General features: G+C 51.0%; 1 protein-coding gene across 1 annotated transcript in view; it reads right to left on the reverse strand.

Annotated features, from left to right (window-relative positions):
- Nucleotides 1–22,517, reverse strand: part of IGHMBP2 (immunoglobulin mu DNA binding protein 2) — a 26,840-nt gene extending 4,323 nt beyond the window's left edge. The window contains 16 exon segments of the mRNA XM_032691718.1: nt 1,470–1,593; nt 1,894–1,991; nt 3,069–3,186; nt 3,804–3,865; nt 3,868–3,948; nt 3,951–3,974; nt 4,617–4,636; nt 7,459–7,498; nt 7,501–7,626; nt 10,259–10,406; nt 13,305–13,505; nt 14,254–14,417; nt 20,045–20,142; nt 20,781–20,973; nt 21,200–21,369; nt 22,440–22,517. Coding sequence (XP_032547609.1) covers nt 1,470–1,593; nt 1,894–1,991; nt 3,069–3,186; nt 3,804–3,865; nt 3,868–3,948; nt 3,951–3,974; nt 4,617–4,636; nt 7,459–7,498; nt 7,501–7,626; nt 10,259–10,406; nt 13,305–13,505; nt 14,254–14,417; nt 20,045–20,142; nt 20,781–20,973; nt 21,200–21,369; nt 22,440–22,513 — 1,741 coding nt within the window. The 5' untranslated portion in view covers nt 22,514–22,517.
- Nucleotides 22,518–22,556: the final 39 nt, after the last annotated feature.

The raw sequence follows: 22,556 nt of genomic DNA on the forward strand, positions 1-22,556 counted from the left end.
CTTTGAGGGATGGGGTGAGGGTGAGCCCCTCTCTGGGCTCTGCAGCTCAGAGAACCATTCCCAGCTCCTCTGATGTGGTTTAGCCTGGCTAGAGGGGCAAGTCCAACTCCTTTGATCCGGGAATTAGAGAATCCTGGAATGGTTTGGGTTGGGAGGGACATTAAACACCATCCAGTCCCACCCCCTGCCATGGGCAGGGACACCTTCCACTGGCCCAGGTTGTTCCAAGACCTGTCCAACCTGGCCTTGGACACTTCCAGGGATGGGGCAGCCACAGCTTTCTCTGGGAAACCTGTGGCAGGGCCTCCCCACCCTCACAGGGAAGAATTTCCTTTGAAAAGAAGAAAAAGGTTTCCTGCTGGATCAGGAATGGTGGCAGAGGGACAGGTCAAGGTCCCTGGCCTGCTCTGAGTGGAGAAATGCAGCTGCAAGAGGTTATGGATTTCTCCCAAGGCACTCAGAGGGCACCAATATCATCTCTTGTACCCCATGCAGGAAAAGCCTCCCTGTGCCCCCAGGAAGGCAATTCCTGCCCCACTTCTGAGCTCTGGCTGCTCCTGTGCAGGGAAAGGGGCTGAGGACTCCCACCTTCCTGGGACACCAGCTCCCACCAGCACGGGGTGAGTCACTCCTGGATAAGGACTATTCTTAGTGCTGTCCCCACCTCATTCTCCCCACAACGCTGCTTTTCTTCCTCTAGCTTGGAAAAAAAGGTACCTCCTCCTTCCATGTATACTTTCTCTCCTTTTTTTTTCCCCCCCTTCCTGCCATCAGCACTCAGCATTTCACCTTCAGCAGCACAGGCAGGGCAGCAGGGCTGTGTCTCCTGTGGCTTTGGAAAGGGCAGTGATCCCTGCACGGGACAGAGGGGTCCTGGAGCTCTCCACAAAATCCTTCCACTCCCCCACAGGAGCCTCGTGCCCCCAGGGCAGCAGCTTTTTTTCCAGCTATTAACTTTCTCTGAAGCTGCTGATAGGAAAGAACTTGATTTTCCGCTCTAGATTTTGCTCCCAAAAGCTGCATTTTCCGTGCCTGACTTGGGATGCCAGCTCCTGTTTGCTTCCTGCAGGGAACCGACCCAGAATTGGCTCCAAACCCAAGAAATTACCCCCCAACTCCAGCAAATGTGGGGCTAATGGGATGTGACCATTATTATTAATATTATTATCATCATCATCATTCTTATTGCTTCATTCAATCATTTCCGAGGCCTCAAGAGCAGGAAACCTCCAAACTGAGCAGTCTTGGTCCCCTTGAACCTGCTGTACCATGGGAGCCTCCTCTGCAACCCTGACAGCAAATATATTCATTAATTAAACAAAAAAGGCTGAAGAGGAAGGGTTTTGCCAGTAATTCCATTCAGAGCCAAGTCCTAGAGCACTGCAATCAAGCCACAGTGCTTGGCTGCACGACTTCCTTCCCATTTCCTTCCCATTCCCACGGAACCACGCTCCAGCAGCGAGCTCTACCTTTCCTGTTGGATCTGACAAAGGACAGGATCACTGCTCCTTCTCTCTTCCTTGGAAACCATCAACCTGATTTGATTTCCAGCTCAGGGTGGCTGTGACAAAGGTGCTCTCGCAGCATGTCCACCTGGAAAACAGGCCACAGGCAGCTTTTAAAGGAAAGACAGAGGTGAAAGGGTTAAAATGGCACAATCTGGGGGAAATCCCTTCCTCCCAAACCTGCTTGCACCTCCTGGAGGTCAGGTGATGATTCCTGAGGGTGGGAATGGTGCATCTCACTAACATCTCCTCCCCCCATTGGCCTCGAGCTGCTCAAATGTGGAGCGAGTGGCCCAAATGCTGATTAATTCAGCTCTGCCAGTCTCTGGGACATTGTGGTGCTCCGTGTGCAGGGAGCGGGGGAATGCCAGGAGAGGGACAAGCTCACCTGGAGGTTGTAGGGAGCCACCACAGCAATGTCCTTGGCCTTCACACCAGCGTCCACACAAGGCCTGGACGTGCAGCTACCGGCCAGCTGGACCTCCCCTGGGCAGAACAGAGCGTGACAGGGCCAGAGGCCAGAGAAACGTGTCCAGCTTCCATAAAACAGCGGAAAAAACTCAGAGAGACCTCGCTCCCTCCCCTTAAACGGCTGGAAGGCTCAGGGAGACCCCTGCTCCAGCCCCTAAACAGCAGGAGCGGCTCAGGACACCCTGGTCCAGCCTCAGAGCTCTGCCAAAACAGCAGGAAAGGCTGCCACAGACTGGTGCCTGGTTCAGAGGGATCTAAAGGGACAAGTTAAATCAAATGTGAATTATTTCCCTGGTTCACTGGCTGGACTTCTGCTTTGCAGCAAAACACAGCAATAAACATCAAGACTGCAGTGAGCTGTGCCAAGAGGCTGCCTCCAAATCTGGGGAGCTGTGCTTTTGATCCCCTGCTCCAAATCCCTGAGTTCTCTCAGACAAGGTTTTTGGGCTCTCTGTGAGGGGACAAGAGCCTGTCACTGTTCAGTGGGGCCCTGGGAATGGTGCATGGAAAAATGAGGCATTTAATGCTGGTGGGGTTCGAGGGGGTAAAAGATATTTAAACTGGTAAAACTGTCCTTGTATTTTCTAGCCTGACTTTATGCTCAAGCTCCATAATGAAACCTATTTTTTTCAAGGTGAAAAGCAGCCAGGAACCTGATGTCTTAGGAAAATCCGTGGAGAAGAGCCAGACAGGATTTCATGGAAGGAGCAGAGGACTGGGAGGGAATTCGAGCCCTGCCACAGCCTTCCCAACACAGGTTTGTGCTCTGTCTGCTGCTGTTTGCCCTTCCATGGTGTAAAGCATCCACCACAGGGATCCTCCACCCTGTCCTAGTCCTCAGCATGGAAGAATGTCCCTGCAAGGGGACACGGGCTGGCCACCCCACGCCGGACACTGTCACCACGGCCCCGTGGCCACTCTGCTCCAGCTCAGAGTTCTTTGAGCCTGAGGATTTATGGAGGGGGATGATCCCTCAAGCTGAGCAAGGCTCCCTGGATCCCCACCTTCCCCAAGGGGGACACCTCTGGGATGTGGAGGGCGAGCAACTCAGACTGTCCATTCTGGGCAAAGGCATTTTCCGAGCGACGGTACCTGGATTGCCCTTGGACTGTTCATCCTCCTCTTCCAGCTCAAACAGGCCACAGCCAGCGGTGTCGATGAGCAGCAAGGCAGTGGTGGTCTCTTCCGTGGAGGAGACGCCGGCAGGTCCCTGCACAAGGGTTTGGGAAAGGGACAGGTAACAACGCTGATGTTATGGCAATAGCCAGAGGGGTTGTGGCTGCCCCATCCCTGGGAGTGTTCCAGGCCAGACTGGACAAGGCTTGGAGCAACCCGGGCTAGTGGAAGGTGGGCCCATGGAAACTGGATGGTGTTTAAGGTCCCTTCCCACCCAAACCATTCTGGGATTCCACGTTACCATACCAAAGGAGGACACACACAAGATAACCTTTACAGAGAGGGTGATCAGACACTGGAATGGGCTGCCCAGGGAAGTGGTGGATCTCCGTCCCCGGAGATTTTTAAAAAGAGACTGGATGTGCACTTAGTGCCATGGCCTAGTAACCGCCAGCGGTAGTGGATCAAGGGTTGGACTTGATGGGAGGCCCCTTCCAACCCAGCTGATTCTATGATTCTAAGAACTCTGCCTGACCTCTGGTCGGGCAGCGAAAAAGGACAAACCTCCCTCAATTAACGTTCCCTCAGCGCACCAAAGGACGAAACGCAAACGCCACCGCGGGGACAGCGGGAACAGGAAACCCCCCGGGGAAGGGGCAAACCGGGATGAGGAGGACACCTCAGCTCAGGGGCCAGGCAGGAGCAAGCGACCCACCTGAGCAGGTGTTGTGCCACGGAGGGGGTGGCGCTGAGCCGGCCGCCGTAGAGCTCGAGGAGGCCCAGTCCATGATGAGCCGGTGCATGCGGTACTGCACCGTCAGCATCCGCACCGCACGCTCCCCGTAGTGCTGTGCCAGCGCTCCATCAGGCTCAGGGACAGGCCTGGGCCGCGGCCCTGCGGGGGAGAACCACCTTAGAGAGGTCCCGGGGCACGGGCAGGACCATGCTGGGCTGAGCTCAACCAGCACCCGGCGACAGACACGGCAACCGCGGCGGGAACGGCATCCGCCGGTGCGGCGGGTAAGTCGGAATGCTGCCGATGGGTAAGTCGGAATGCTGTTGGAGCACCTGCAGCACCTACTCCAGACCCTGCTCAGCGACCTCACTGGCCCCGCTGGGGTGCACTGTCAACCTGTTTCACCCACAGGTACCAGGAGGGTGCAGCGCTGGCTGTGGAGTCCCCATCCCTGGAGGTGCTCGAGGAGCACAACATGTGGCAAGTCCGGGTGACAATCTGTACACAGATTGGATTCAAAGACCTCGGAGGTCTTTCCAGCCCTAAACGGTTCTGGGATTCTGTGATCCATCAGTATAAGGCTACGCTGGCATTACTACAAGCTCAGCCACGGCGTCGGCATCACCCAGCGCGTTAGGGTCAGAGCTCAACCCCAAATTTTGGAGTGCTTGGTGTCCACACAGCCAGCCCTTGCTGATGTTTCACCCAGACACCTGCTGCTCCAGCGTCTTCATCTTCCCCAGGCTAACACAGGGATCGTTGTTTCATCACCCACCAAACCCCATCACCTCTGGCAGAGGCCCTGTGGCACAAATTAACCCTAATGAAATTAGCCTTTCGGGAGCCTAATTGCTTGCCTTCGCTGACAGAGAGGGTTTGTTGGAAGCACAGCCGGAGGCACCGTCTGAGGAAGAAGGATGGAAGTCGTTGTGCCTGAATTTTGTGAGCATGAAGAGATTTTTCATACTGTGCCTGACAGTGAGGGGGTGCTGGCTGCTGCCAGACACAATGAACCAGCACAAAGATGACAAATAATGATAGAGGACAGCTCAGGAGAATGATTTCCATCAAGGCTAAGGGCCACAGCACACATCCAATCCCTGCCGTGGGAATTCCAGCCCCCACAGTGAGGATTGTTGTGGGTACTGGCCAGTCCTGCCACGCTCCCAACAGGTACTAGGAAAATACGACCAGAGAACTGCAGAGTCATTAAACCTGCAGAAGGGAAAATAAGGACAGATCTTTCCAAGAAGCGGGGTTCCATTAGCCCTCCTTCCTGCTGGATCATAGGGGAAAAAATGGGGAATAACCTCTGAATGGACACAGCTGCAGGACGTGGGAGGCAGCAGATTGCCAGGGGTGGGCTGGGTGAAGAGACAGAGCAGGATGGGGGGGTTGGGAAATGCATTCCAGTACCAGGAATTAGCTTTGCTCCTGAACGAGAAGGTGCTGTCATGTCGCCTGATCCCTCCCACAGACCCTGAATCTCCTGGGCAAGGGGGGAATTTAAGCAGGGAGAGCTGCCTGCACTCAGGTGAAACAGCCAATAAACTCCCAGCAAGCCTCAGGAATAATGCTCTTCCATACCCTTCCAGCTCCATTCCCACCACAGGGCTCTAATGTGATGTTACATGCTGAATTAATAATGAGGAATTAAACTGCTTGAGAATATTTCACCTGTTAATAATTCTATTATTTTACCCTCAATTAATTCCCACAGCAGTTGATTTCTACGCCAACAAATCCTAAGTGCCCTGAGCAGACATTTTTTTACGTATCAATGCTTTAGACAAAGAGAACTGGGAGAAAAGGTTGGACAGACACGATTGCACAGTGTGCCCTTTTCTTATTCACCCCTGAGACAGGAGATGCTGGTGTGACTGATCTCTGCAGCACACACCGAATTTGGATGGAAGAGCTTGGAGAAGGATGTCACTGTGTTTTCCTGCCTCGAGAACTCCACATTAACAGGGTTAATTAATGGATGTGCATCCAGGAGCACATCCATTGCTCCTGGATGGCAAAACCAGGCTGAGGCTGTTGTGGACGTGGAAAGTATTTGCTCTGCGCCCTGGGTTTTTCCCATCCGGGTAAAGCTTTAAGAGGTTTCACAGACAGGTTAAAGCAGCTGTGAGGCTGTGCAGAATCCCCCCTTTCCCTGGATATTCTGGATTTTTTTTTTTTTTAATCCTTGCAATATAAGGAGGAAGGGAGCATGTCTATTCCAGCTGTGGAAGCCGGCAGAGAAACCCAAGGCCTGACACTTGCTCTTCAGTGGCAAAGTGAAAGCAGATCCATTCAGTCTTGACAGGATTTGGGATGGTGCAGACACCCAGACTGACCATTAGCAAACAAGCAGCAAAACATTCCAGTGTTTGTCTAAGAATGAGTTGTGAGAGCAAGAGGCTTGATAAATATCTGCTGATATCTGCAGGGAGTACAGTTATAATCAGAGCCCCGATGTGGAGATGAATTAATGGGCTGCCAGAAAAGGATGGAATGAAGGCTGAATGAACACCAGCAAACAAATGTTCCTGTCAGACTGCAGGAAGTGTCCTGGCATTGAGGTGCCCACTGGGACAGGGCCAAAATCCAGATGGAGCCTGAAGCTGCTGTCACTGAGGAGGCTGGAATTTGCATGCTGGGAAGAGCTCTCAGAAGAAAACCAACTAGCACGGACAAGATGCAGGTGAGTGGACTGCAAGGTGTGTGGTGGGATACCCTCTGCATCCTGGGGTAGCCCCAGATGTGTCAGAAAGCAAGAGGAGCACCCTTCAGACTCTCCACCAAACATTCCCTAAGTGTCAAGGAGGAAAAAACCTGATGATAATAAGTGATAAATGCTGGATCCACGGAGGCAAAAGCAGGCAACAGGAAGGTAGTTGGAGTACCCTGGCATTCCTGCTGGACAGGAGCTTCCTGCCTGAGCAGGGCTGACTTTCCCTGCTGTAGTAACAGCCGAGCCTCCTGCCAGCCTGGATCCAGCCCGGCTCACTTTAGACCCCAAAATAGGAGCCCACCCACTCCAGGCCCGCTGTCATCAATGGAGAAGGGGAAGGTGGGAGGAAGGGTTGGAGTCCTCCGCATGAATCATCCCTGGAAATAGCTCATCCCTTTCCCTGAACCAAAGAGGAGGTGGCAGGTGATTTGGGGCCTTCAGGAGAGCTCCGGAATTACCTCCAGGAGGAGGTGGAAGGGATCTGCCTCTGTGCTGCTTCTCCTGGTCTGCAGGGACTGTGCTGGCACACACACCTTTGAGAATTCCCAGCAACCCCAGAGCAGAGCCAAAGGCTTCCTGTGGGATTGCTCTCCCTGGCTGCTAACTCAGAGCCCTGGAAGCCCCGGGGCAGTTGCCCAGCAGACATAGGGCCTCTCCCTGTTCTGTGTCTGGGATAAGCTACAGGTAAAGGCACCACTTCCCAGGAGAAACCTGCTGGGATGGAGCCACATGAAACTTCCAGCAGTGACCGTCTGTAACGCAGCTCTGATGGAATTCTAGCAGCATGACAGCTCCTGGGCTGTGTGTGGGGGGGAGATCCAGCAAATAATCCCATTATGAAATATCTCCACAGGTGAGGATTCGGAAGCGTTCGGCTGCAAAAAACAGGAGGAGCCGGGAATGTACCTGTGGAGACGATGGTGGGGGGCAGCTGCTTGTGATCCCCGGCAGGATGCACTTGGGAGCCTTCAGCAGAGGGATCCAGCAACTGGCTTCCAGGGCCTGAGCACACTCATCAATCACCACCAGGTCGAAGTGGTTTTCGGGCAGCAGCTTCAGCGGGCCGTCGGAGGAGGCACCTGATGGAAGCAGGAGGTACAATGATATTCTTTGCAGGGATTTAGAAATCCAGCTCTGCAGCCCATGCCAGGCACGTATACATTGATATGTGTACGTCAGGATTGTTTTTGCCAATTCCTGTTTGTCCCCTTTTTTTTTTCCCCCCCGGCATCTGGGCCCAGAGCTTCCAAGTCTCTTGGAAACAGCAGCCAAAGAGAACGAGATCCTGGAATGCCCAGAGCAGAGCAGTGAACACCCACCTTCCTGCTGCCCCCCAGTGCAAACAAAACTCCTCATCACCAACACTGGAAGGGTGAGGGACCGCAGGTCCACCAGTCTGAGAAGTGGGGACAGCCAGGAGGGAGAGACGGGCTGAGCCCCACTCCTCTGCCCTGCTGACCCCCTGGCTGTGCCACTCTGTCCTTCCTCATGGCACTGGGAGAAGGGAAAGCACGGGAGAAGTAACCAGGCCACCACAGCAAGGGCTAATTTTTAGTATCAGAAGCCCATTTGTAACATCAAACAAATAACCCTGGCACACAACCTGCTCTAACCCAAACCTACCTGATACTGGCCCATGCATTGATCAGAATCTGGATGGTCAGGGGCATCAAAATCTCACCCAGTTCATAAGGAAAAAGGAAGCAAAAGGAGGAGAGCAGGGTTAAGAAGTCAGCATGCCAGGAGAGAAGATTTTTATTCACAGAAGTGGGTTTTTTTTCCAAAGCTCCTGTGCTATTCTTCCTGCTTTCCTCCTTTGAAAGCACGTCTGAGAGGGGGGATTTGGCTTTGCCACCGTAAATCCTGCCGCCTCTACACCTCTGCATCACTTCAGATGTTACAGTTTGTCATCTAAGACACCCTGTTTTCCTTTAAAAGCTGTTTTCCAGCCTATATGAATCCACTCTGGTAAGAGGGGCACACTTAGATAACCTGACTTTTGCCTTTGGCCATGCTGAGGGTGCAAGGGGAAGAAATGGAAGTTTCCTCCTGTCTAAACCAGCCTGTACCAGCACGGCCTGGTTTTCTTCCCTCCCAGTCTTGGGTTTACTGAACTGCCATTAATTAAAGGCCACTCATGTCCCTGAGTGCTGCCATGATTAGATTTTCTCTGGGCTGAAGCCACCGGCAGAGCACTTGGGCTGCAGAATTCCCACCAAGCCCACGGGTCCAGAGAAATCCCACCACTGCTTAACAAAACCCAACCCCTTGGTTTGCCCACCACCTCTCCCTGAAGCAGAATTCCAGACCCCCAGCTGGGAAGCTCCAGCCCCAGGAGAAAATCACAGCTGATCCCCAAAAATACCAGTTTGGCCGGAAAAAAAGGAAACCTCCCCGTTTTCCAGGCAAGGTTAAAAGAAGGGAGAGGCCAATTCCCAGGGAATAAAGGGAAGACTTGTCTTTCCATTAACCTTCACCCCAGTAAACTTGCCCCATGAGGTCTTTTTTATGACCTAAAATTATTGATGTTTCCCTTCAGGAAATGATCCCTGAGCAACTAAATCTGAAGATTATAAGTGGAGTATTAAACATCTGAGCTAGAAAAGCCCTTTAATGTGTGTTAAACTTTAACCACTCACATCCCCCTTGACTGCAAGGGGTATTACCTTCCTATCTGTAGATGCAGATGCCTGATGGATACCTGGATCTGCTCCCTAAGTCCTGTGTCACACTACACTTTTTTGCCTTTCTTTTTAATGAGTAATTAATAAATTAAAATAAATATACAAAATTTATATTAAAATTAATATATAAGAATATAATATATATACAAATATAAACATACTATATATTATATAACATATAATGTACTATAATATTACAATATATAATATTACATGTAATCATAATATAATTATAATACATATAATTACTATAATTATTATAAAATATATTATAATTATTGTAAAATATATTGTAATTTATTATATATTATATATAATGAAGTATATAATATATATACTATATAAAATAAATATATAAAAATGTATTATAATTATTATAAAATATATCGTAATTCATTATATATTTTATATAATGAAGTATATAATATATATACTATATAAAATAAATATATAAATGTATTATAATTATTATAAAATATATCGTAATTTATTATATATTATATATAATGAAGTATATAATATATATATACTATATAAAATAAATATATATAATTTCTGTTTTTAAAGACAGATATTTAAGGACTTTTGTGAGGCCAAGAGGGACTAAGGTTTATCTTATGTCTCCCCACTTCAGGAATAATCACTTGGGTGATTACAGAACTAACAACAGGCAGACTGAGAGCAGGCATTGGAAACACGTGCTGGATTCCTGGAAACAATCCAAGCAGGGAAGCAATTCCATGTGATTTATGCAATCAATAGCAGATTGCACACCTCCAGCAGCTCTTGTTTACTCACTGAACTCTCAGTTCCTACTCAGAGCTAACAAAGGCCCTTCCAGACACCTATTCTGTGCCAAACAACCCCCTGTGCCAGAGTGAAAACTGGGAGCATCCCCCTGTGGAGGGCTTTGGGAGCTCCCAAGGGCTTGGGGCAGGATAAGCTCCCCCAGGTGCCCTTGCAGGGCACGTGGTTTGCTCGAGTCCTGGCAAAGGGAGGTAAAATCCTGGACAAGGGGATCCCACACCTGTGTTGGTGGCCAGGACGACGCTGGCGTGGCTGAGGGCTGAGGCCATGGCAGCTTCTTCTCGCTCCTTCAGCTCCTTCCTCAGGGTCTTTATCTCACCCAGGAAATGGCTCCGCTCTCCCTTGTCCTGGGCCCTTTTGGTTTTTGCCTAGGAAAGAGAAAAATCGGGATGGAACCAACTGTTCCTGGTCAGCTCAGTCCGTCCAACAGCCAAGCCTGTGACCTGCCAAATCTGGACACGGAGCAGGAGGGAATGTTTGGGAAGAGGGGTCTCGAGCCTCTGCTGGGTGAGGGCAACTGGGATTTCCTATCTCCTTCTGCTCTGGGAAGCAGTGCCCCTCTGGCTCCTGGAAGCAGGAGGGCTCCCCAAGCCACAGCAGCAACTCTGCCCCTTCAAACCAGCAACTCTGAGCTGCTCTGAGTGAGTCAGAGCAGCATCTAGACAGGCCCGTGGCTTATTTTAGCAGCACTATTAAATGTATCTAACACATCAAACCACCAGCACTGGGCACCAGCACTTCCAGACCAGCAGCCACGAAACCTCAGCCCAGCTATGGCTCGCTGCAGGCACCCTGAGCAATCCCAGAGGGAAACTGGGATAATCTCCCTGGAGGTAATGACTTGATAATCAAGATGAAGTGTTGCAGACAGAAGCTTTTACGTGGAGCCAAACCAATAAGGCTTGATTGTTCCTACAGTCACGCTCTGGATGGATGGATTTTCCAGGGTCTAACGTGGATCAGCTCATGCTGCAGCCTCTGCTCAGCCTGTTGAACTTGTGGGTATTTAAAACTCTGAAACCTCCACGTGTCTGTCAAGTGGAGTGAAAATGGGCTGAGAAATTCCAGGTGGGAGATGACAGAGAGGCAGATCTGTGACCACACAGGCACCTCCTCCTTAGCTGGATCTGAGGGACAGGTGGACTGAGCTGAAGGAACAAATGAGCATCAACTTCCTCCCTGCTGGAACCAGGAATATTAGAGGGGCAAGATGAGAGTGCCAGCAGGGCCAAGGGGAATGTCTGTTCTGCTGCAAAGGTCCAGTGAATAAATTAACCACAGCAACTGTTCTCTGATGATGGATTGTGACACTCAGATCCAAACATCTGCCTGATTTTGGGCTCTGGAAGCAGCTTAGGGAGCAGGGAGCACAGTCCAGAGGGAACAGAGCACAGGATGGTGTCTGGCAGATGGGTCAGACTGGATCTCACCCATTCCTAATTAGGGCTCCATGGGTGCCATGAGGCTCTAATTGTCCCCACCTGTCTCATCTGGGCCCCCACCCACCCACTCATTGGTCTGGAAGCTGTATTTAAGGCCAGGCCAGGCTGAGCCTCATTTCCTTCCTGGATTACCTGCTTCATCCTTCTGGACCTGGACCTTGACCTCGACCTGGACCTGTGCTGCCTTTCTTGTTCAGGTACTGTGGGGCTGCAGTTTTGCTGGTGCAGAGCATCCAGGAGCTGAGATCCTGGGAAGCTTGAAGCCAGCTGAGGGTAGGAGGCACAAAGGGGTAGGAAGTGCCCAAAGAGAGCACAGGGTTTTATTTCTGTTACTGGCCTTCCTGTGGTTTGGGGTTGTGAGGAAGGGGAGGAGTGAGAAGAGTCAAAATGTGGAATTACAAAGGAAGAAATTATTACAGGGACAAGTAGGGAATGTGGCAGGGGAGAAACTGAGGCAGGAGGAGGGAAACACAGGCCAGGACCCCAGAGGTGAGGTTTCTGCAGCCCAGAGAGATGGAATGAGTCAGGGTCATGTTCTCTGACAGACCTGACTGTGAGCAGCTCAAAACAAGCTGGACTACAAGCCTTGGTGGCCAGTTCCTCCCTCCCATCCCCATGATCCTCTTCCTAGGGAGGAAGCAGATGGAGACCTCAGCACTGAAGGCTCTGCTTTCTCCCTAATTTCCCTTTTACTATGGAGAATCAACAGTGAAAAACCTCTCAGCTTTCCAAATGTCTCCCAAGGAGAGGAAAAGCAAAATTAATCACCAGAATTAATCACTGGAAAATAAATTAGGAAGTAAAAAATGGCTTCTGGACAGTGCTGTCACCGGAAGGGGAGGGAAAATAACTTATTATCAAAACCTCATCCCAAAGAATGGAGCTACTTTGTAAGTTAAGTTTAGGAAAACTAGGTTGAGAAAGAAGAAATTAAAAGATGCATTTTTAAATATGCTCAGCTTTCTACTTGAGGTGGCTGAGAGTGGGAGGGAGTGTCAGGACAGGCAGACAGCTCATTAGGAAGTGAATTAATGATGGGAATGTTTCTCTGGTGAAGAGGAGGGCAGGAACCATGCCAGACACATGATGTGAGGGGCAGGGCACAGCAGCAGGGACTGTGATTCTCTCATTTCCGTGAGGGATTCAGCCAGGAGGAGTTCTGCCTTCCAGCAGATGAAGATCACGGAATCCCAGAATGGTTTGGGTGGGAAGGGACCTTAAAGCCCATCCAGTTCCACCCCCTGCCATGGGCAGGGACACCTTCCACTAGCCCAGGTTGCTCCAAGCCCTGCCCAACCTGGCCTTGGACACTCCTAGGGCTGGGGCAGCCACAGCTTCTCTGGGCAACCTGTGCCAGGGCCTCGCCTCCCCCACAGGGAAGATTTTCTTCCTAATATCTAATTTTCTTCCAATCAGAGTAAATGGGATTAATCCAGGCCACTCTGGATCCATTCCCAGTTCTTGCTGTTTAGTCCCCTGAGCTTTGCCATTATTTTTCTTGCCCCTGAAGTGTCCTTTTGTCCTGTTGACTGGCCACAAAGGCAGACTCACCAACAAACCCCCTGCCTGGGTACAGGAGGATCCAAAATGAGCATCCCTGGGTCCTCGTGGTGTCCTGAACCCCCAAATACCTGGTTTAAGCAGGGTATGCAGGTTGGATGATGTCAGGACTAGTCACTGACTTGCCTCTAGTCGCTGATTTTTGGGATAACCCGGAGCACAGGTACCTAGGAAGCGGCAGAGCTGTCCCTTATTTTAGGGAGGACTGTGGATCGGGTGCTGCAGCCAGGCAATACCTGTGGGCTGAGCTGCAGGGACACGTACCCAGGCCTGGTCGATGTCCTTCCTGATGTCTGCCACTATCTGGGCGTTGTCCCCACGGGCCAGGACCGCATCCAGGGAATGCTGCTGGATGGGCTCCAGCAGGCGAGCGGGGTGTCCCAGCCGCAGGATCCGGGCCTTGGAGCCGGCCAGCCTTTCCACCAGGTTATCCACAGCCACGTTGGAAGGGGCACAGCACAGCACCTGCCAGGGAAGAGACCAGCTGCTTGGTACCTCCAAGGGCACCAGAATCCTGGAGCAGCAGTGTCCAAGCAGGAGGAAGCAGAGAGAGGGAGACCAACATGCACCTATTGGGAATAAACCACTGACATCTCCAGGGCCTCCGGGCTCCAAAGGTAAATCTCACCTTGCTTTGCAGCACTAGTGTAGAGTCCACAATAAACAGCAAATCTAGGCTTTGAAGCTTCTATCAGCACCTAACCTGAGCTGGTGGGAAAGTCCCTGATCCCTGCAAGCCCAACCAGGCTCTGGATTAGCACAGCTCCTGTGGGAGCTGCTCCAGCTGCCACAAAGCCCTTGAGTGTGCACAATAATCATAGAATCCCAGAATGGTTTGGGTGGGAAGGGACCTTAAACACCATCCAGTCCTACCCCTGCCATGGGCAGGGACACCTTCCACTAGCCCAGGTTGCTCCAAGTCCCATCCAACCTGGCCCTGGACACTTCCAGGGATGGAGCAGCCACAGCCTCTCTGGGCAGCCTTGTGCCAGGGCCTCACCACCCTCACAGGGAAGAATTCCTTCCCAACATCCAACCTAAGTTTCCTCTCTTTCAGTTTGAATCCATTCCCCCTTGTCCCACCACTCCAGTTCCTGATGAGTTGTCCCTCTCCAGCTTCCTTGCAGGTCCCTTCTGATACTGGGGGGTGTTGTGAGGACTCCACACAAGGAGAGGTGGTCACTGTCACCCCAGCCCTGCCACTGCCCCTCACCTTGAGGCCTTGCTGCACAGCCTGCAGGATGATCTCCACCAGGGTCGTGGTCTTCCCTGTGCCAGGTGGTCCGTGGATGATGGCGAGCTCCCTCTGGACCAGGGAGAAGGAGACAGCTTCCCTCTGGGATTCATCCAGTGAGGTATTGAAAAACTTCAGAGGCTCTGGGGACACAGCAGGAGGGTCACTGGGACTTCTGCCCTAACTGGGAGCTGGCTGAGAAGCACAAATCCAGGAATACAAGAAGCTCTCCGCAGCCAGCCCAAATCCATTTCATAATGAGGAGGAATTTGGGACGAAGGCACTGAGAGGGATAAAAGACCCCAGAACGTAAAAGTAAGGCTTGTTATGCTCCCAAAACAAACTAGCTGTCCATCCTGCATCCACGCCTTCCCCATTCCCTCTCCATCCTTGATATTTTTGCATTCAGCTGTGAACACAGCCAGTCTGTGTTGGAATTCCCAGTGTTTAAAGAGGAATTCAGCTGCTCTAACATCAAACAGGAGGGTTTTCCTGGCTGAGGAGGGGGCTCTGGGTTTGCTTCACAGGTTAGCCAGCATATTTAGGGAATCTTCAGTGGAAACTGGGAGGGAAACAGCTGATCTTGGGAACAAATGACACCCGTTCCAGTCAAACCCGACACAGCACTAATGAAAAAGCAGCAGGAAAACCTACAGAGTCTGTGAGCAGAACACAGCAGCCCTGTATTGGTCACCAAGGAAGGCAGGAAAAGATAAGAACAGCAATTTAAATGATAAAACTAAAATTGGTTTCAGCTTTCATAAGGAAGGGAACAAAGAGAAAACAATATGCAAATTGTATCGGAGGAGAATTGGTTTCACTGCAGAGACCCAATTCTCACAAGCTGCTTTTTAACCTCCCAGATTTATCCCATTTAGGCCCAAATTTATTCTCATCCCCCCTAATCCTGCTGCTAATCTCCTTGTTCATTATGGGAGTTAATTACAGCAGAGATGATGACTCATTACACTGAGGTTTCCCGAAAATAATGTTCCCACAAAAGCTTATATAAGACACATCTCTGGGCACAGTTCCCTGCTGGGCATCATGTGGTTTATCCCTCTCTTTGCTTTAAGGGCTGGATTAAAAACAGGGAAGTTTCTCCTGGTTTTAGGCAGGTGAACTTTGTGTGGGACCTCTGGCTTTTGAAGCAGCACAGTTAAATGAGGTGTCTGGGTCAAACAAAAAACTCCCATTAAAAAGGCGGTGAGGGAGGGAGAATTGGGGCCAAAGGTACTTTTTGATGTTAATCTGCCTCTTGGTTTATATATAATTTTTTGGGTGAGTGTGCTAACGACTAAGAGAAGACCAGGAAACATCCCATGGGCTGGGGAAGCAGCAAGAATAGCTTAAAAACTGCAAGGCATTTCCCACAGTGAGGAAGGAACAGCCGGGCCGTGGGAGTCATTGATGTTTCCTTGCTCAAGGATGAGCTCAGGAGCTTCTCCAAGCTTGTGCCCACCCTCATCCCTTCCAAACACATGCTTCCAGGAGCTGCTGTGTGGGCAGGCTGGGAATGTGCCTCTCCTGGGCTGGGCAAAGGGGTGAGGAGGAGGGAAGAGCCTCTTAAGGGATGCTGGGCTCCTCCAAACTCTTCTCCATCCACCAGCTGGGCTCCAGGTAGAACTGCAGGTGTTATCCACTGCAGCAGGGCTGGCCCAGAGGACTCCACAAGGAATTGGCTTAGGATTTGCACCTCTTAGCCCAGCTCTACCCCTGGGCATCAGCTCTGCACAGCTGCCTCCTGCTTTGCCCGAGGCTGTCCATCCCAGATCCCAACCAGGCCATGGAGAGGAGGGATGGAAATCTGCACCCTCAGGTCTGGCAGGGACGTGCCTCACTGGTGGCCAGCTGATTCTGCCCTGGAACACAGCGTGATTTAGGGGGTGTAGTGTTGAAAAAACAAACCACCTTGGCCATCGGGGTTGGCTCTCCAACATTTCCAGGGACTGAGGTGATTTTCTGCACAGTTCCAGCTGCTCTGGGGAGGCAGAGGGCTGGAGGGTGATATTCAAGCCCAGGAAAAGGGGTCTTTGCACCAAAAAGAGATGGGGAAAGTGCACTCTTCACAGTATATTCCTCACCATCAGCGTGTGGAGGCACCAAGAGCAAACCAGACCCCACCAGCAGCTCCTCCACAGCACAACCTCACTACAGCCAGTGCTGCTGGACACAATCCAGGTGGGTACTTCAGCCTGAATCAGGAACCTTCCCTGTTCTCCCCAGGAAATATTCAGCATCTGAGTTGTCTGGGTGGCTCAGTCTCCCCCAGAAATCCTCAGGGCCTCTCCAGGGCCCCTGTGATCATAGGAGGTGTCACGTGGCTGAAGGACAAGGGGCATTTAGGATTTTTTGCAAGTGACTTGTGCCAAGAAGCCCAAGGAAGTCTTGCTTGAAATCCCTGGTGCTTCCCCAGTTGAGGGAAGCCAAGCTGGCTTTTACTGGGGACATTCCTGCCTTTTAACCAGGCCTTTTCCTTCCTTCTTTCTCCTTTCAAATGTTTTTTACAGCCACAGGAAGGTTTAAATACAAGCCAGGCCTTTTGGAGCCAGTTCCTGGGAATAGAAATGAACATCCCTCACTTTCTCCAGCCCAGGATCACAGGAGAGAGCTGGCAGCTACTGGTGACCTGCACAGGTAAGGTATAACCAGGATTCCAAAGGGAGAAGGATGTGCCCCTCTTGGATGACCGTGGGGAGCACAGCAAAGCAGAGCAATGCTGGCCTCTGCTGGCAAGCAAAGCCTCTCCACATTCTCCCCATTCCCAAAATACTGGGGTCCAGGAGTCCCACATGGATGGTGGGAGCAGGGCAAGGAATGCTTGGAGGAGATTTTGGGTGTGGAAGCTCCAGCAGGGCCACAAATGCAGGCCAGAGTGTGAGAGACACAAGCAGAGCATTTCTGACGGATGAGCACCTGGATTCTGCTTCCCAGGGAGTCTGACAAGGGCAAAAATCCTGCTCAGTTCAGAGTTTGCCTTTTTGGAAAGCTTATTCTCCCACCTGGAACCTTTCTGGAGGCAGTAAGGTGAGCTGTGGGAGTGCTTTGTGTCACTCCCACTCTCAGGTGCAGATCCCAGCTACCCAGTGGTGACACCTTCCTGTTCTTTTGACTGCCCCAGAGGTTATTCCTCCCACAGCCTGTCTCGTGTTCTTGTGTTAGGACAAGGATATTTACTGTTGCATTTTGAAGTGTCTTGAAAGGACTTGGCCCTTGTGCTGGGTTAGGCTGCTGGTGTCTGATAATTAATTGCTAAAATGCACAGCGGTGTCAGAACCCACCTAAAAGTCCTGCTTGAAAAAAAAAAGGCTTCTAATTTTTATCCCACACTTAAAAAAAAAAAATAAAAAAATCAAGTTTAGGCTTCTGCTGCCACACGTTTCACTCACTGGAGCTGATTTTTCCCTCACTCCCTCCTATGGCTTTCTGGCTTTGGGTTGCAGCGAGCTTGTATCACATCCCAGAATGGTGTTGACACAGATGTGTGTCTAGACAGGCAATTTTAGGAGCTGTACAGAACTTATTGACTCAGCCTGCTGATGGGTTTGTTAGAGACCGGGTAATGGATGGGATGACACAGAGGGAGGGAAGCATCTCCCAGAGAAACCAGGCTAATGGGTGCTGGGTCATGAAAGGAGACACTGTGATGTGGAGAAGCACCTGGGAGCTTTTTGTGTCCTCCTGTGTCACAGCACTTCAGCTCAGTGCAGGCTGGCAGTTCAAGGACCTATTTGAACTTATTATTATTTAATTCCTGGCTAGGGGTTTATCTAAATTAATCTAATTAATTTTAATTTTGAAATGAAGATATAATTTTATGATTTAAAATGTCACATACAAATGTAATCATCTATATTTTTATTTTAATAAATGATTTATATTTTATTTTAATATTCATTATATATTTACTATTAATTATAATTAATTTATTAATAATTATTATTAATAGTAATTTATTATTACTATTTATTTTATGTTTATTTTTATGTATATTAATATAAATATATACCTATATATAATTACATATATGTGTATATATTATGTATAAAATATAATACATATGTATAATACATATATATTATATTAGTATTTTATATTGTTATTTAATATTGTATTGTTCTATATTACAATATAACATATCATGTACAATGTAATTATAAGCTATATTATATATTATTTATTATATTTATCATTTATTACATTGTGCTATTAACATTTTTTATTTAACATACAGTTTTAATAAATTAATAGGATTAATCTAATTTATTTTAACTTAGAATTAATCTAAATTAAAAATAATATCTCTAGTTGGGAAGAAAGCAGCTCTAAGGGGAGTAAGTAACTGGAAGGCCTTTGTACCCTGCCAGAGTATTCTACTGATCTCAGGTGATGCCTTCTCATATTTCATCTCCTCTCCCTGTCTAATGTGACTGAATGTTTCTATCCATCAATACTGCCTGGGCTGGGGAGATGTAAAATTCATCTCTGCTTTGCTTGGCAACCTGGTGAGAAGGAGTTTTCCTTCATTAGAGGCAGTTCTGCTCCCTCAAGGGTAAAAGCAGAGCTGCTAAGAAAGTTAAAGACGAAAATTTGATTCTTTTATCTCGTATTAAAAACTGTGAGTGCACCAAGGCCCCCGAAAGGGTAGACTCACACAGGGATCAGTGCTTAGAGATACGGGGATATGACTCATTAATATCCGTTTCTTGTCCTTGGTACATCCTTCTGGAAGCCAAGCCTGGCTGGAGGGAACAGGAGCGTGCCTTGGACAAGAGGGCAAACCACTGAGGGCAGCCAAATCCACGATCAAAGGAAGAGGAACAGTGCAGGGAGCTGGGGGGGGCAGGAAAACGAGGGAATCCTGGAAGGGATGGATTGCACGAGCAGGGAGAGGAGGGACCTGAGCTCTGTACCTGGCTTAGACCCAGACTGCCAGCCCGGCCTGCTGGGCAGCTTAACCCACCCTCTGCCCTCATTCCCAGAGTTTTGCAGTCCAGAGGATATCTCCCTTCTGTCAGGGGATAACATTCATTAGCAGCTGTTGGTATTTGATACAGCAGCTGATCAGGGGAACTGGTTTCCCCTTGGTTTCTCTGAAAGGTTAAGCTGTGTAATTTCACTTTTTCTTTTTTCCAAAGACTCACAACAAAGGGGAATTCTACTTATATCCATTTTTTTGGACAGCTGTTGGTAAAACCAAGTTGTGAAGCATTAAGTATTTGATGAAACCAGAGCTCCAACTCGACTGAACGCAACGAGAAGGCTGTAAAAATAAAAATCCAAGTGTTCCCATGCTGTTCCAAACAGCCACTCAATTCCCACAGAGCCAGTCACCGGATTTTCAACAGAGAAGCAGCACTGGCAGTTTCTCATCTTTGGAGTTTGTGGATGGGACTGGGGCAGGAAGCAAATGAGAAATTCCTCGTAAACTGGATTGGATTTCAGACTCACGAATGTGTGCAAACTGATTCCCCCGTCACAAATCCTGCCTGTCACACCAGAACTCCGTTTTCCTTGGCATGCTCTGAGAAAAGGGAGCGTTAACCAGCTGAAGAGCCTCTTCCAAGGCTCCTTCTATGAGGGAAACGTGCCCAGTATAAACCAGTATGAACACGGAGTGTTCAAGGCCACGTTCAACACTCGGGTCTTTCCTGGAGCCGAGTGACTGCACGTGTGGATAAAAACTGTACATGGAGCACGAGTTATTTGTGTTCCCACGGGCAGTTCCCAAGAACACCCATAAAACCTGATTGAAAAAGAGGATCCTTACTTGTGTCACTGGACGCCCTGGGAGCAGAGGCAAAGAAGAGGACGTCGATCAGGTCGGAGGCCGGACCACCACGGTACTGCTTGAGTGCAGTTAAAGCTCTGTCAAAGAAGGGAATATCCAGGTTACAGGAATTCCTTTGGAGACTCCCAAGGGCCCAGAGACAGGCTGTGGGCACAGATGGAACTATTCCAGAGCTGAACAGCGTTACCCCATGAGACTGATCCCACCTAATTCCTGCATCCCCCAATGTTCCCACACGTGTCCCTGCGCTGGTCAGGCTTCCACTTCCCGTTATTCCAGCTTGGTGCAGCCAAATGCGCTTTTTCAGAATGTTAATCCAGCAAAGAACTCTTCACTCCTCCTGCCAGGATGGAAAAGGCCCTACACAGAACCTGGGGAGTACCAGAGGTGATACAACCAGACCAAAACACACAGCTGGGAGAGGGAAAGGGAAGAGGAGGACCAGCCAGCAGCTGGGTGAATTTAGGCTGTTATGAGGCTGTAGCATGACAAATCCAGCTGAATTATCCCGGAATGGATTCCCTCAGCAGGCAGCACAAAAAGGCAGGCGGGTGCCTCCCCTCAGTGGAGCTGCTGTAGGAGCAAGAGGGATGAGATGGGAAAGGAGAGAAACCAAGCCTAGTGAACGAACTGGGAAGTGTCTGGGAGTAAAGCTGGCAGTTCTCCTGTGGCTCCCCCACCCCTGAGCAGAGGGGGAGCCCGGGGGAGCCCTGACCTTTTGAGCCTGTTGTAGGTGACATCGTTGGCCAACTTGAGTAGGCGGAAGGAGCGCTCGTGGTCCAGGCCCAGCTCCCCATCCCGGGGCTCCTCCAGGGCCACAGTCACTGCCTTGGAGGTGACACGGGTCACGACGCCAGTGGCCACTGGATCACCCTGCCCAGCAGAGTCGTAGAGCCCCACGATGTCCCCTGCAAAGGCAAGTTTGGAGAGCGTGAAGGGCGGAAAACGTGTTGTTGCCCAGAGAAGCTGTGGCTGCCCCACTCCTGGAAGTGTCCAAGGCCAGGCTGGAGCAACCTGGGATAGTGGAAGGTGTCACTGTCCATGGCAGGGGGTGAGACTGGATGGGGGTCCCTTCCCAACCCAAACCATTCCAGGATTCTGAGATATGTTTTTTAATTTTGGAATGTCCCTTACCAGGCCCAAAGCTGTTGGAGGGCAGCTCGGAGTCCGAATCCCATTTCCTGGGCTGGAATGTCACGAGGAGACGCCCGTAGAGGCCGGTTCTCTGGCTGGTGACCTGGAGTTTGAGCAAGCAGACGCCCCTCCGCTGCAATTCCTTCAGGGAGACGCTCTCCTGCCATGCCCTGGGAACCACACACAGGGGTGAGAACACCATGGGGATGAGGTCGACAGTCAAAGCTCCAGGTGACAGAGTGGAATGACCTTGTCCTGGCTCCTGGTACCTCCGTCCTCGTGGCTGGGTAAGGGTCTGCACCCTCGACACGGGGGTCTAAGAAGGGTGGCTACAGGTCAGCTGGTCCTACAGGGGTGAGTCCAGCAGGGTTTCCCATGGATCAGAGCCCTGTGGGGTGGTTTCCTACTGGGATGGGCTGGTTAGAAAGGTGGCATTACACCTGCGTTCCCATGGGTGACTGGAGGGTTTCCCAAGGGTGACAGCAGGTCCCAGAGGAGGGAGGGTCCCCCAGGGTTTCTATAGGTGAATGAGGGTCCCAGGGGAGGGTCCCTCAGATTCCCACGGGTGACAATGGGTGCCAGGTGAGGGTCCCCCAGGGTTTCCGTAGGTGACAGTGGGTCCCACGGGAGGGTCCCCCAAGTGTTTCCACAGGTGAATGAGGGTCCCAGGGGAGGGTCCCTCAGATTCCCACGGGTGACAGCAGGTCCCACGGGAGGGTCCCCCAGGGTTTCCACAGGTGAATGAGGGTCCCAAGTGATGGGCCCTCAGATTCCCACGGGTGACAGCACGTCCCACGGGAGGGTCCCCCAGGATTTCCACAGGTGAATGAGGGTCCCAGGGGAGAGTCCCTCAGATTCCCACGGGTGACAATGGGTCCCAGGTGAGGGTCCCCCAGTGTTTCCATAGGTGACAGTGGGTCCCACGGGAGGGTCCCCCAAGTGTTTCCACAGGTGAATGAGGGTCCCAGGGGAGGGTGCCTCCGATGCCCACGGGTGACAGCAGGTCCCACGGGAGGGTCCCCCAGAGTTTCCGAAGGTGATAGTGGGTCCTAGGGGAGGGTCCCTCAGACTCCTGCGGGTGACAGCAGGTCCCAAGGGAGTGTCCCCCAGTGTTTCCGTAGGTGACACTGGGTCCCAGGGGAGGGTCCCTCCGGTGCCCACGGGTGACAACGGGTGCCTGTCCCCACCCTCCCCTCGGCCGCGCGTGCCCCCGGCGGTCCCTCCCCGGCCCGGTCCGTGCCTGCTCTCGGCCAGCTCCGCCTCCCGCTCCTCCCGCAGCAGCTCCAGGTGCCGCTCCGCCGCCTCCGCCGCCATGGCCGCCGCGAGGCCCCGCCCACAACGGCCGCGGGCCCGCCGT

The sequence above is a fragment of the Chiroxiphia lanceolata genome, chromosome 6 (genome assembly GCF_009829145.1).
Source record: "Chiroxiphia lanceolata isolate bChiLan1 chromosome 6, bChiLan1.pri, whole genome shotgun sequence".
In the NCBI taxonomy this organism is placed as follows: Eukaryota; Metazoa; Chordata; class Aves; order Passeriformes; family Pipridae; genus Chiroxiphia; species Chiroxiphia lanceolata.